The 16,173-nt window shown below is 45.3% G+C and overlaps 1 protein-coding gene across 1 annotated transcript in view; it reads right to left on the reverse strand.

Annotated features, from left to right (window-relative positions):
* Positions 1–16,173, reverse strand: part of RLF (rearranged L-myc fusion) — a 94,330-nt gene that overhangs the window by 52,511 nt on the left and 25,646 nt on the right. Inside the window, 1 exon segment of the mRNA XM_030218064.1 lies at positions 2,381–2,535. Coding sequence (XP_030073924.1) covers positions 2,381–2,535 — 155 coding nt within the window.

Raw genomic sequence — 16,173 nt, forward strand, 5'->3', positions numbered from 1 at the left:
TGACACTGTTGGATCATCAGGAATACAGGTAGGCCCAGGGGAAGGGCCTGCCTGCACGGCTGGGGGGGGGGGGGGGTGTCTTGACGCGGGTTGGGAGGGAAAGAGGAGACATTGATGGGGGGCTTGAGGGAGCCCAGGGCTTTAAAAAAAAAAAAAAAAAAAAAAAAAGTTGTGCAAGCCTCTCAACCTAAAGCAAGGGAAGTGCCACCGGGCTACTGCAGCAGCTTGGCGATAGTTCCCACCCCCAGTATGCATCATATCTGGCGCTAAAAACAAAAAATTTTATTTTTGTAGCGCCGGTGTGTACCTGGTGGTAATCAGGCAGTGCCATATGCTGCCTGGTTGCCGACGGGTTAGCACGGGAGCCCTTACCGCCACTTTGAAGGAATGGTTCCGTGGAATCTTAGCGGAGATTGGGTGGCGACGCCGGTAATTGGAAACAAAACAGAAGCTGGGCAGACTTCTATGGTCTACACCCTGATCGTGACTGAATAGATAAGGGATGGGCTGGAGTGTAAATTTTAAGGGGCTTCAACGTTAGCTCCAGAACTTAGTACAAGAACAGTGCTGGGCAGATTTCTATGGTCTGTGCCCTGAGAATGGCAAGGACAAATCAAACTCGGGTATAAAGTATCATATACCATGTAAAATGAGTTTATCTTGTTGAGCAGACTGGATGGACTGTACAGGTCTTTATCTGCCATCATTTACTATGTTACTCTTTGGGATTCTACATGAAATGTTGCTACTAATTGGGATTCTGGAATCTTGTAACTCTTTACGATTCCAGAATCTTCAGAACTTTTCATACAAGAACAGTGCTGGGCAGACTTCTACGCTCTGTGCCCTGAGAAAGGCAAGGACAAATCAAACTCGGGTATGCATACAAAGTATCACATACCATGCAAAATGAGTTTATCTTGTTGGGCAGACTGGATGGACCATACAGGTCTTTATCTGCCGTCATTTACTATGTTACTATGTTTTTGTGCACTATTGTCATTCTTCTGCAACTAGTATGAATCACTATGTCAAAATAATGTGAATAGTGAGCACTTAGCTTTAGCGTCACTCCTGACGGGGATCTCCGTTTCACTTTCAATCAAACTTCATCATGGAACTAAGTGTCAATTACTTCAAACTATACTTTTTAATTGCAACTCAGAGCTTCAAAAATAGCATCATATGCATAACAAGACACTGGCGTTCTTCCAACAAATGTAGACATAAGTTGTATTTGTGAAATGCCATGGTTAGGACATCTGAGGTCTTTCTTCCTCCTTTAGAGATGTTCTTGAGTATGAGATAAGTAGAATCAACAGCTTCTTCAGCTTTGTTGTGCAACTTTAAAGAGAATTAACTTTAAGGTTCACACAATGATATTACACGGAGAAGCCCCCATCTACATGAATCACCTTATCGACCTCCCAACCAGGAACAGTTTGACGTCTTCCCGTACTTACCTTAATCTACACCTCCCCAACTGCAAAGGTATTAAGTACAAATCCCTCTACACATCCAATTTTTCCTTTTTAGGTAGCCAGCTTTGGAATGCTCTACCAAGACCTATCATCGGCCTTATGCCCTTCAGAAAAGCACTGAAGACTCATCTCTTCAAGATAGCCTACCCTAACGATTCAACTTACCAAAACTTGCCCACATGATTCTTATTGACAATAGTTATATATTGACCATGTTTCCCATTATCCTTTTTGCTACCCCATATCTATTCCTTTCCATCTTTCTACGCCTACCTCCCAACACTCATCTCCTTCTGAACCCAATTCCTCCTATGTTTCAACTTACGTATTCCGATAACCCCATTAATTTTGCGTTTACCACAAACTGTATATTCTTCTTCCAACTTTGTAATTCTTTTTATTGTTACTATGTAAGCTGCATTGAGCCTGCAATGTGTAGGAAAGCGAGGGGGTACAAATGTAATTAATAAATAAATCAATAAACATACTATGAATTTTTTGCTGAAGCTTATCCAGTTAAGGTTTTGAGGGAGATAAAGAACATACAGAATAACTGACGAGCATACAGTCCTATATGACACAGTGCGTTCTCTATCTTCACCTGCTGGCAGAAGGTCATAAACCACAAGTTTCTGGATTCATCCCTGCTGATGACAAGGAACATACACTTTCTAAAACGAAGCATTTATTTTATTTTGAAATTTCATTTATGTTTGACAAATCCTGCTATATTTCTCCACTGGCATTTATTATTTGCACATAAATCTTCAATTAATCCGGATTTCTTTGATTCTATTATATGTGTTTATCTCTGTTTTCCCCACTGATATGGGCTGGTTTACTTCCTATTGTGTTGTAACAACTGAAATAAAATATTATAAAAAATATTTTTTACTTACAGGACTAGTCTTCCAAATACCAAAAGAACATCTTCACATTCTGTAGTAAGATACGGCCGAGCATAAGCAAAGCTTTGTATGGATATTCGATACACTTCCAAAAGAGGCAATATGTTTTCTGATGCATTTTGGTTATCAGCATATTGTAGCAATACCTAAAAAATAAAAAGTTGAAGTTTAATCATAAACTGAAAAAATAAATCTCTTGTATACACGGAAGAAATAAATATTACAACTGTAATGATTTTGAATGCTATTTCCTTCCATCTCCCCCCTCCCCCAAATCCTTTGATGGTCATTAAGAAGATAATTTTGTAACAGCCCCCCCTTACATGTACAGAAAGTATGCACGTGTGCAAAATGAAGTATGCATATGCTTTCCCTTTGAAAAGCACCCCATGGAAAGTTCCTGCACACATTTACAACTGCTATGTAAATATATGCTACCCCCACCTCCAAGCCTGCACCTGGGAACGCTTCTGCACAGTTCAGGTTCCCACTAAGCGCCATTGAGTGGTGCTGGAGCCCTTTGCCAGCATTCTTGCTGATTGCGAGAATGTGTGATGATATTGCGCTGTTGTGAGGGACAGGCAGGAATGCCAGTGGACTCCAATGCAGATCACAGCTGCTAAGTTAGAACCCTGTTACAGACTGTAGGCGCATAACTCTATGTACGTAGGGTTCCTTTTACAAAGGCGCGCTACCATTTTTAGCGCATGCTAAAAATACACATGCACCAAACGTTAAAGACACCCATATATTTTATGGGAGACTCTAGTGTTTAGCGCGCACTAAAAACACTAGCGCCCCTTTGTAAAAGGACCCCATGTAATCTAAGCAATTTTAAAAGAAGCTATCTCTGCAAATAAACCTGTTTTATGAATGTAAATGAAATAAAGGAAATAAAAAGAATGGTTGCTAGCTAGAGATTTTCAAGACCCAGAGACGTACTTAACATTAGTTATAACCTGCATAACATAGTTAAACATTATTTAAACCCTAGCAGACCTGGCTTCCTGTTTCCTTGAATCAAAACTGATAAATGCAGACAATGAAAGCCTGACACTGAACACAATCATCAACTCATCCTTACCAATTAGAGTCAGCCCACAAAAACTGACTTCTGTTTTGCATAACTTATGCATCTCTCTTTCTTCATGGAATTCCCCATATTTTCTAAATTAATATAACCTATTTTCATCCCCAGTTAAACTCCACTCATATAAAAGCTCCTCTTCTCCCCTGGAGCATTCCCGATCAATCACATTTTTTGAGTGGGTGAAAGTACTGAGGAGTTTGCAGGAGTCAGTTTAATTTAATACCATTTCAAGATTAGGGCAATCCATTCTTGTGCATCTAACATCTATTCTAAAATATTTGTCACAACAAAAAACACCATGCCACTCAATCTTGAGAGCTAAGAAATGCAGAACTGAAACTCGTTTTCATAAATAAAATACATAAACAAGCAAACTTCATGACATATTGCTAGACTCCCACCATCTCATACTATTTCTCAGTTTGACTACAGTAGCCTTTCTCAAGCAGCAGATGCACAGTCAACCATTTTTATTATGTCCCCCTGTTCTTTATTCAAAATCACCTTCCTCCCCATCCCAGCCCAAAGGTATCAGACATCCTAGGCAAACTTTCAGCTGTGCATCCACCTAGCACACCTCCCATGCTATGCTCCTAACCCCATGGTGAACTACTACTACTACTACTACTTAACATTTCTAGAGCACTACTAGGGTTACGCAGCGCTGTACAATTTAACAAAGAGAGACAGTCCCTGCTCAAAGAGCTTACAATCTAATAGACAAGTGAACGTTCGGTCCGATAGGGGCAGTCAAATTGGGGCAGTCTGGATTCACTGAACGGTAAGGGTTAGGTGCCGAACGCAGCATTGAAGAGGTGGGCTTTAAGCAAAGACTTGAAGATGGGCAGGGAGGGGGCTTGGCGTAAGGACTCGGGAAGGTTGTCCAAGCATAGGGTGAGGCGAGGCAGAACGAGCGGAGCCTGGAGTTAGCGGTGGTGGAGAAGGGTACTGAGAGGAGGGATTTATCCTGTGAACGGAGGTTACGGGCGGGAACGTAAGGGGAGATGAGGGTAGAAAGATAGTGAGGGGCAGCAGACTGAGTGCATTTGTAGGTAAGAAGGAGAAGCTTGAATTGAATGCCTCACTCATTTCTTGCCCTCTTCCATTATTTTTTTAAATTTGAAAATTTACAACAAAATTTAGTATCAGGTTCAGCGGCTCTCCCCCCTTATGCCACCAATCCAGTCTCTCGCTCTCTCTTCCCCTACCCCCATATACAGATCCCTCCCTCCCTACCTTCCTCTCCCCCTCAGGACCAGCATCACAATCCCCCCCCCCTTTTTTCTCTGTTCCCCTCCTCAGATCCAGCAACTCTCCCCCTCTCTTACATCTTTCCTGTCTCTCTCTCCCACTCTTCTCCCCTCCCCAGGTTTTGCATCTATCCTTCCTTCTGTCTCCTTCCCCCCTCCCTGAAGATACTGGGCCATATTCAGGGGGGGGGGGTTATTTCTCTGGAACTATTGGTCCAATTAGATCTATTTTAAACTTGTATCTTTTATCCTAGTCCATTAATTATTCTCTGCTATAGAAGCTGAGGGGGGAGGAGTCTTAAATCTCTGGAACCCCAAGGAGCGGAGGAGTGGCCTAGTGGTTAGAGTGGTGGACTTTGGTCCTGGGGAACTGAGTTCAATTCCCACTGCAGGCACAGGCAGTTCCTTGTAACTCTGGGCAAGTCACTTAACCCTCCATTGCCCCAGGTACAAATAAGTACCTAAGCCGCATTGAGCCTGCCATGAGTGGGAAAGCGCGGGGTACAAAAAAAAATTGGCCTACTTTCAAACTCAGGGTGTGGTTTTATTGGTCTTTCCCTTATGCCATGTTTCAACCCATTCCATTAAATTTTTGGACAGTTATTTTACCTCCAAGCCCTTCTGTATAAATCTTTCTATTGGGTTGGAAAAAATAAAAACAAAGATTTCAGTTTAAAAAAATAAATGTAAAATTAGTCCTTACCTGTTAAATTTTCTTTCGATTAGTTCCAACAGATCAATCCAGAGACTTGTGGGTTATGTCCCTTTACCAGCAGGTGGAGATAAACAACTTCAGAGATTTACTATATGTGGTTATGTGCAACCACCATAACCTCAGTATTGTCAATATCAAAGCAGTGGAAGAAGGAAGAGGAAAACTACTACCAACAGTAAGTCCTCTCCTGCCTGCATAAAGTCCATTTAGCCTCAACCGTTCCTGCGGGAGGGTAACAACAGATTTCCTGGGGGGGGGGGGGGGGGTTTGGTTGTAGCCAAAAATCAAAGGAATCTGATGAAACTGAAGCAACTAGAAGAAAACACTCAACCCAGAGCAATAAACGGCAGGCCTCTGGATTGATCTGTTGGGACTAATGGTAAGAAAATTATCAGGTAATGGCTAATTTTACCTTCCATAGCGTCCCACAGATCAATCCAGAGATGTATCATGGGATGTATCAAATCAGTCTTCAAGTGGGGCATGGTACTACAACCTCAGCAGACTGGAGCAATGCTCCACAGGTCGCTGCCACATCAAGCCTGCAATGCCTAGCCAGGACAGCAGCCCAAGTGGCCGAACTGCAAAAGGCAGCCATGGAAGACAGATGGGACTCAGAAAAGGAAGTCACCTGCACTCTGGAAGAAAGCACTGCCACCCACAACAGGAGAGACTGTCCCATATAGAGGCCAGATGAAGAAATTGCCTCTCTCAGCCAATGGCCACTGTGGCTCTCAAAACCTGATCCCCTCTCTTGCGACCAGCAAGAGGACAGCATGAGGCTATGCTGGGAGGCATTTCTGCTCAGCAGGTCAGGAATCTGATGATCCCACCGCAGGGTGGGTGTCTCGTAAGGAGATGTCACCTTCCTGTATACCTAATGATCTCCAGGTTCTGAATATGTCTGCTTCTGAACCTGCCACTACTGCATCTGCTAATCTTAAAATGGCAAGCACTAGAAGACTGCTTCAGTCTTTTGCAGTGCATGAGGCTATGCAGAAAGTCACTTCTGCTCAGTGGATCACCTCAGACATCGCCCTGCGACACCTGCATCTATCAATCTAAAAATGGCAAGTCAGTGTGGATTTGGAATCTGCATTACCTTCTTAAGGTCCCGAGCAAAGCATGAAACAAAGATTTGACCACTGGAACTCGATGGTCACTTCCAAATAGTATAGTGGAGGAGTGGCCTAGTGGTTAGAGAACTGGTCTTGCAATCCAGAGGTGGCCAGTTCAAACCCCACTGCTGCTCCTTGTGATCTTGGGCAAGTCACTTAACCCTCCATTGCCTCAGATTGTGAGCCCTCCTGGGACAGAGAAATATCCAGTGTACCTGAATGTAACTCACCTTGAGCTACTACTGAAAAAGGTGTGAGCAAAATCTAAATAAATAAATAAAAATAGGAGTAGGTGGTGAACGTCCCATTAGTAGGAAGAGACAAAGGTTCAATGGGATGGAAGGCAGAAACCACCTTATGAAGAAAAGACAGGACTGTGCACCTCATCACCCCATCAGGAGAAATCCAGAGGAACTCTGCTTGGACTGAACTTGGATCACTGAAGAAAACTAGGCTGCCCTAGACGAGGGTGAGCCTGACTCGACTGAAATGAACGTGTAGACATATCCTAAGGAAGACGCCGAGTCTATGAGTGACCAAGATCTTCCGCCAACTTCACTGAGTCCTCAAACAATAAGCTTGCCCTGAAAAGGGAGCAAAACTAGCTGCCATTTGAAATTACATCTGCTGCCCATCAAATGACAGGCTGTGACCACCAAACACGTCTGCTTATTCAACGCCCAAAACAAATAATAAAAGAAAACTGTCAACTATGCCGGACTCGACTCCACATCTGGCAAGTGAGAAGGTCGACTGTCTGCCTTCTGGAAGGGATCCGAAATCTGTTGCCACCAGCTACGGCATGCCCTAGCAACCTACAAACTGCAGACAGTTGCCTCCAGAGAGACAGAACTTCTAAAATGTCAGCAGAAAGTTGTGTTGAAACCACCCATTGAGACTAAGATGTCATGAAGGGAACCTCAGCGATGGGGACCAAAGCTGAGAAGGAACCCCTGAAGTGGTCTGATGCGGAATCAGGCCCATGAGGTAAAGTCCAAGAAAGAGACCCTTGTGTCTATAACTTGAATCTATTCCCAGATCCCTGGACCTGGTAGAGAGAACCTGACTTGGGTTGGCACCTGTTGCTGAGGAGCAAAAGGAAGAAAGGACTTCCCAAGCCTATGGGGAACATCACAAGTGACTTGGCGAAATTGATTTCCAATCCTAGGGACTGAAGTAGAGTAGCTATCTTGGATGAAATCTGCAGTCTCTTGACTGCACATCAGCCAATCACAAGGTATGGATAAACCTGCAATCCATTCTTGAAGGAAAGCTGCCACTACCACCATGACCTTGAAAAAAAAAGTCATTGGTAATGTGGAAAGGCTGAATAACATGGTCATAAATCGCTAAAGTCCTTCTGCAGGAAGGTGCACTGGGAATATGAAAGTACATTTTCTTGAGGTCCAGGGAGGATAGAAACTCTCCCCACCAGACTGAACTGCAAGGTTCCCACTGTGAAAAGTTGAACTGTAAACACCCTAGACTCTTATGACGTCCAAACTCAGCTGGAAGGAAGCTCCCTGGTTGGAACTACCAAGCAAAGTGAACTTCCCGTTGCCCCAATTGAAACTGGGAACAGACTCCACTGTGCCTAAAGGCAGAAATGTTGGCAAGAACTGCCTGATATTTGTGTTTGAGCTTGCATGGAGACTCCAAGAAAAATGTGTAGTGGAATGAGAGAAGTCCAGGTTGTAAGCGTGTGAAAGAAAAAACTAAGACACATGGTCCAAGGCAATCTTGGTCACTCCTCATGAAAACCATAGAGAAGGCCTGCTATTGCGAACCTGAGGAGTGAACCCAGACTCCATTATTGGGAGATGCAGCAGGCACAGGAAGATCTGGAGTTGAAGGCGTGCTCATTCTGCGAGCAGCAAGGCAGCTTGTCATAGTGGAAACCTTGACAGTGGTTTTCCTGGCCTCACGAAACATACGACAAAACAAAGGATTTAAAATCACTGACTCGCCCCCTGCAATCTTTGAGACTTGAGAATCCCTCAGGTCTTTACCCAAAAGCCCGAGATCCTCTGTAAGCCCAAGAATATTTCCAAAGGGTAAATTAGACCTTACCTGCTAATTTGCTTTCCTTTAGTCCCTCTGGACCGGCCCAGAATGTGTCTGATGGGTTGTGTAAGTCTTCCAGCAGGTGGAGACTGAGAAAAAAGTTGTGACTCTAGCCAGCCAATAAGAGCCCTTGCCAGCTAGAGAAAGATCCAGTAATAAAGTACCAAAGCAGAAAGAAAATCATAGAGGAAATACAGAACCTGTGCATCCAAAAACCTGAGCAGCCACCAGCACATTGCCAACAACGGGTGAGTACCTTCAAATATATCATGGTCCTTCATACAGGACATTTCAGTAAATTTCTTTTTTTTTTACTACATAGATCAAGAAACTAACAACACAGCTCCGAACCAATCTAGATATGTGAAGGGAGGGATCTGGGCCGGTCCGCAGGGACTAAAGGAAAGCAAATTAGCAGGTAATGTCTAATTTACCCTTCCTTAGCGTCCCTCTGGACCAGCCCAGAATGTGACTGATGGGAAGTAACAAAGCAGTGAAATTATGGGAGGACGTCTAAACGGAAGTGCTTAGAAAAAAGAATGCAGAGTCGACCAGGTCGCCGCCTTACAAATATCTTCTGAAGGCACCAGACAACGCTCTGCCCACGAGGCTGTCTGACGTCGTGTAGAATGAGTCGAAGAAATCACTACTTAAAGCCATTGAGAAATAGAGAGTTTAGAGGTCCTGAACCCGTTACGTGCACCTCTAATTAGAACAAACCAACGATCAGATCGTCGGATGTCATCAGTAGACTGACTATCATGCTTCAACATCCGATAGACATCCAAACACTTCAAATGCCGCTGCTCCTGCGATCCGGAAACAGAACCGAAGACAGGCAATAGCCCCGGCTGAGAAATATGAAAACACCTATAGCACTACTTTAGGCAGAAAAGAAGGGACGGTCCGCAACACTACGTGATCGGATCCAAACTCTAAAAACGGAGAACTACACGACCGTGCCTGCAACTCCGAAACTCACCTAGCAAAAAAACAGCCACCAAAAATACTGTCTTCAGAGACAAGACCTTCAAAGCAGAGGTCGACAAAAAGTCGAAAGGAGTCCTAAAAAGAATCGTAAGCAGCAAATTCAGATCCGAACGAAGAGAATATTGCGAGGAAGAACGAAGGACATTAACCATCCTCAAAAAACGGACCACATCCGGATAACTAGCTAGAGACCTCCCTTGGAGACGACCACGGAAAGGCGAGAAAAAACGCAATCTGCAGCTTAAGAGATGCCAAAGAAAGGCGTTTGTTAAAGCCGCGCTGCAAAAAATCCAAAATTTGCAGCACTGAAGCACTAAAAGGAGATAGACAAAAAACCCTTACACCAGTACTCAAATATGCTCCAAGTGCGCATATCCATCAACAAAGCAGAACATTGACGAGAGTAAAGCATAAACGCAATGACCTGAGCAGAATAACCTTACCTAACCAGTTTAGCCCTAACAAGAGGCAGACCGTAAGAAAGAATCGATCCAAATCTGGACGAACGCCAGGACCCTGCGACAAGAGATCTCGGTGGATCTGAACTCTGAAAGGAAGGTCATCCAGAAGACATCGAAGAGCAGCACACTCTGTACTGCGAGGCCAGTCCGGTGCCACAGAAATCAGACGTCCCCTGTGTGTCTCTACCTTCTGAAGAAAATGAACTATCAGAAGAATACATTAGACTGGCAGAGCAGGTTTGTTGAAGATCGTCCACGCCCTGTGCTATGGGATCCTTGCGACGACTAAAGAACAGAGGAAGTATTGCATTACCAGCGGAGGTAAACCGAACCAGCCTGGGAGTCCCCCAATAATCAACTAACAGCGGAAAACACCACTTCACTTAGAGACCACTCTGTAGAATCGAGCAGGTGACGAGTGAGAAAAGTTGCCTGAACATTCAGGACCCCTGCTACCTGAGCCGCTGAAAGAACCATTAGATGCACCTCCGCCCATTGAAGCAGAAGCACCACCTCTTGCTCCAACAGGAGACTCCCCGTTCCTCCTTACCAACTGAAAATTGCGACCGCTGTGGCCTTGTCTGACTCTACTGGAACTGCTCGGCCTCTGAGAAGAAGAAAACACCTCTGGAAATCCAGAAGAATCGCTCTGGTCCCGAAAAGGTTGATTGAGAACAATGTATTCTGATGAGACCAAAAACCATGAGCAAACTGCCTCTGACAGTGAGCTCCCCAGGCGAGGAGACTGGCAACTGTCCGCACTACAGATCAGCTGGGCTGAACTAGAAGAATACCTTTGGACTAACTGGACTCCCGAAGCCACCAACGTATACTGGTCTTCACTTGGAGCAAAAGAGGCAAAGTTTGATGTGGTGAAAACTTCTGAGATGACCACCTCGACCAACAGCGAGCTCTGAAAATACCTCATGAGAGTCCAGGCGCAGGCACCACCTCGATCGCTGCCATCATGGTTACCAAAACCTGTAGAGAACCTCCTGCCGACGGGCTAGACATCAGCCCGAAGTGACAAATTTGAGTCTGCAACCTGAAGACTGGAGCCGACGGAAGAGCATGTGACCCTGCCTCATGTCGAACCTGACCCCCCAGAGACTCTATGAACTGAGAAGGTAGAAGGCTGCTTTTCTGTACACTGACTGCTTTTCTGCACACTGACTACTCAACCTATGGACTGCAAGAACTGTACCAACAACCAATCGTCCGAATAAAGATGCACTACAATGCCCTCCATTGTGAGAACCTCCACCACAACTACCGTGACCTTAGTAAAGGCACGAGGAACAGACGCCAAACCGAAGGGAAGAGGCCAAAACTGGAAATGGTGGACCAGCACTCAAAACAAAAAGAATGAAGGAAACGATGTGCAGGACGAATAGGAATGTGAAACTAGGCTTCTGTAAGATCGAGAGTGGTCAGAAACTTCCCTGACCATACTGAAATAATGAACAAACCGCAAAGGTACCAACCGAAAAGACAGCACCTAAAGGGCTAGATTGACAGCCTTGAAATCTAAAATTGCACGGAAAGAACCCTCTTTCTTATGAACCAGAAAGCAAATGGAGTAACGATCTTGACACTGATGCGCCCGAGAGTCTAGGCGCAGGCACCACCTCAATCGCTGCTATCATGGTTACCAAAACCTGTAGAGAACCTCCTGCCGACAGGCTAGACATCAGCCCGAAGCGACAAATTTGAGTCTGCAACCTGAAGACTGGAGCCGACGGAAGAGCACGCGACCCTGCCTCATGTCGAACCTGACCCCCCAGAGACTCTATGAACTGAGAAGGTAGAAGGCTGCTTTTCTGCACACTGACTACTCAACCTATGGACTGCAAGAACTGTACCAGCAACCAATCGTCCGAATAAAGATGCACTACAATGCCCTCCATTTTGAGAACCTCCACCACAACTACCGTGACCTTAGTAAAGGCACGAGGAACAGACGCCAAACCGAAGGGAAGAGGCCAAAACTGGAAATGGTGGACCAGCACTCAAAACAAAAAGAATGAAGGAAACGATGTGCAGGACGAATAGGAATGTGAAACTAGGCTTCTGTAAGATCGAGAGTGGTCAGAAACTTCCCTGACCATACTGAAATAATGAACGAACCGCAAAGGTACCAACCGAAAAGACAGCACCTAAAGGGCTAGATTGACAGCCTTGAAATCTAAAATTGCACGGAAAGAACCCTCTTTCTTATGAACCAGAAAGCAAATGGAGTAACGATCTTGACACTGATGCGCCCGAGAGACAGGAGAAATAGCTCGAAAGTGCAGAACCCTGCAGAGAGAAGCTCTGACGGCCCCGGCATTTGATACGAAAATGCTAAGGAGATTCTGCGGAAAACCTCCGACAAAGGGCAAGCGAACTAATGCGTACCCTACTCGAATAATCTCCAATACCCAGTGAGCCGAAGTAGTCTGGCCCACCTTCTGGAAATTGTGCCAAAGGAGCGCCAACAGGGAGTAGAGACTGAACCCGCACAACTTCATTGCTGAGAGCAGGAATACTAATTGTTAAGCGTGTGACAGTAGTACGACACATAAAAGCAGACATGCCAAAATGCTATAATAGCTATAACACCTGAAATTGCATCAATACAGAACCGAAACTGTTAGGTGACCTGTTGATGAACCCCCCCCCCCCCCCCCCACCAAAGGAATCAGAATTCAAAGAGAATGAACTGGATAGTGCTGCTGAATATCAGCACTAACTGCCTAAACCAAAATCAGACATTCAGTGGACCACCTGGGAGCAGAAGTTGTCTACTGTTGGAGGCAGAACGCTGAGCGTGATGGACCTAGTCTGTCCTAGAATGACAACCGCTTATGCTCTTATATTCTCATTCAGCTTTTAGCGGATGAGTCTGACCATACAAATAAGACTACAAGCCCTACCTATGGCTGAAATGAACAGGCTAGTTAGAAGTGTTGGCACTAAAACAGGTTGGAGACAACTGTGCACACCTCCTAAATATCTAATGCTGTTGCTGCTTACTGGACATGGCCCAGCATTGGACTAAAGTTATACAAAAAATTGCAAACTGAAGCTTGAAAAGACAGCCTTAAAAGCTACTTATTCGGGACTTTCGCACCCCACTGAAAGGTGGAAAAGGGAGGGGGGGGGGGAGAGACGGAACAGAAAAGATGCGCTAGAAACCATCTGCATATATACTGCTCCCCACAAGGGAATTGCTGACAGTGCACAAGCAAACTGGCCACCTGTAGAACTGCATGACATTACAGTCCTCAGCAGAATAAAAACAACATAGCCACAGCATTGAGAAGGAAATAGAGAAACCTTTTTTTTTTTTTTTTTTTTAACTGAGAATGCCATGCAAAGCATGCTTCAGAGCAAACCTTGGCTGATAGCATAGATCGAATGAGCAACCGAAAAATTTGTTGGATAGGAAGCTAGATATTGCTGAAATGTTCCCCTTGCTGCTTTGCCCAGAGAGGGCAAAGCCAGAAGCTGATTCATGTATTGCAACATGTGCCATGCCTAGAGCTGTATGACCTGCCAGGTCCTGAGCACTGTTGCCCCACTGATTATATGCCTCAAAAGTGCCCAATACAAAATGCGTAGGAAGAGTAAAAAAAAAAAAAAACCCTAGCCACATGCTCCCGTTTGAAACACCAAGCACTAGGCTCTCCACATCAGACATCTCTCTGTCTCGCTGCGTTCTACACTTCTCTTTCCCCCTCTACATAAACACATTCAAAATGGCGGCGTTTCCCGCCGAAATCGGCACCGAGGAAGACGTGACCGGCGGCAAAACAACGGAGTCGGACACCCGCCCCAACGGCACCAAACGATACAACGAAAAACCAGCACCCTGGTATTCATTCAGAGCTGTACAGAAACGGACCACACAGCAGCCCCTAAACCCCGCCGCTGAAACCGAATAGCGACGGAGTTCCCTCACATCGGGAACACAAATTAAACAGGAAACAGCTGATCAGTTAACAGCTGATCGCTACGGAGCTGCCCTGCTCGTTTTTACTGCCCAGAAACAGCTCTGCTAAGACAGCAGACCGGGAGGCTAGTCATTTTTTTTTTTTTTTACTGAGTAGCTGCCTCTCCCTCCTCTAAAGCTTCCCTCCATAAGGGGCTTGAGGTAAATCTTCTCTTGCTGTATTAAGCAAACCAGGCTAGCAGAAGCAAATTTGCCAGAACCAGGGAGGATAGTGGAGGGAGAGACCCGGCCTTCCGAGTGTGGCACCCGTGAGGTTCTGAGAGACCCACACGGGACTTAGCCTCCAAAGAGCAGGTTTTTGTTTTGTTTTTTAAATGCACAGGGAAACAAGAGAAATTACAAGAGAAAATTACAACATCCAAGAAAGCTTAAAGATAAAAGATAAAAGAAAAGAAAAGTCTGAGACTGAAGGGCTCACCACCTTCTACCTGCTGGAGACTGAGATTACGGGAAAATTAGGTTCTTACCTTGGTAATTTTCTTTCCTTTAGTCATAGCAGATGAATCCATTACGAATAGGTTGTGTCCATCAACAGCAGGGGGAGTTAGAGAGCATTGAAAAACCATAGTGCCTCATGGCCAGCTAGCTCCATCTGCCTCTTCAGTATTTGAAGCTTCCAAAGCAGTGTTACACCGCAAAGTAGAATAACATGAACTTTTCTCACAGCGGATGAACGCCCCAGAACAGGAGCAATAACACAAAGGAGGGAGGAAACTCAACCTCCTATAACAGAACAGAAATCCTGAAGACTGTTTTCCAACTTCTCTCAATGAGGGAACATATCTACAGGAAAAACTGGACATAAAACAACATCAATCACACAATGAATCACTGAGGGAGGGCTCATTGATTCATCTGCTATGACTAAAGGAAAGAAAATTACAAGGTAAGAACCTAATTTTCCCTTCCTTGTCATCAAGCAGATTAATCCATTACGAATGGGATGTATCAAAGCAATCACTAGATAGGGTGGGAACAAGCCACACCATGCGCCAGCACTTGTGCTCCAAAATGCGCGTCTCTCCTGGCAGCCACATCCAGCCTGTAATGTCGGGCAAAAGAGAGTTTAGAAGCCCATGTCGCTGCACTGCATATCTCTTGAAGAGAGAGTGCTCCAGTTTCAGCCCAAGAAGAGGAAATCGATCTTGTGGAATGTGCTTTGAAGGCTTCAGCCGGAGGCCGGCCAGACAGCAGATAGGCTGAAAAAAATAGCTTCCTTAAGCCAATGGGCTGTAGTGGCTTTAGACGCTGGAGACCCTCTGCGCGGATCTTACAACAGGACGAAAAGATGATCAGAGGTCCTAAAAGCATTTGACATGCGCAGATACTGCAACAGAGCCCTTCGCACATCTAGGAGGTGCAACTGCCCAAAGACTTCCGGAAACTCCTCTCTGGAAAAAAAAGGCAGGAAAATAGGCTGGTTTAGGTGAAACGCTGAAACCACCTTAGGCAGGAAAGAAGGCACCGTACGTAACATAACTCCGGACTGAGAATTTCGGAAAAGGGTCTCAACAGGACAGCGCCTGGAGCTCAGACACCCGTCTCGCCGATGTAATGGCCACCAAAAAGACCGTCTTCAGGGTCACATCCTTCTCTGAAGCTCGCCTTAATGGCTAGAAGGGCGAACACTGAAGGGCCTTTAAAACTAACCCCAGGTTCCAGGCCAGACACTGAGCCCGCATGGGAGGACGGAGCCGAAGCACCCCTCTAAGAAACCGTGCCACATCCGGATAAGCAGCCAGAAAGAGAGGCAAGCGACCTTCCCTCAAAAACATGCTAAGGCTGCCACTTGAACACGCAGGGAATTATAGGCAAGGTCTTTTTGTAAACCATCCTGCAAAAAGTCAAGTATCGGTGAGACAGAAGCCCGCATGGGTGTGATCACTTTAGAAGCACACCAAGCCTCAAACTGGCGCAAAATCCTGGCATAAGCCACGGAAGTGGAACGCTTGCAGGCATGTAGTTGAGTGGAAATTACTTTACTGGAATAACCCTTGTCTCTCAATTGCGCCCTCTCAATAGCCATGCCGTAAGACCAAAGCGGCAGGCGTCCTCCATGGTCACCGGTCCCTGTGACAACAGATTCAGTACCAGAGGCAAAG

The sequence above is a fragment of the Microcaecilia unicolor genome, chromosome 11 (genome assembly GCF_901765095.1).
Source record: "Microcaecilia unicolor chromosome 11, aMicUni1.1, whole genome shotgun sequence".
Taxonomy (NCBI): domain Eukaryota; kingdom Metazoa; phylum Chordata; class Amphibia; order Gymnophiona; family Siphonopidae; genus Microcaecilia; species Microcaecilia unicolor.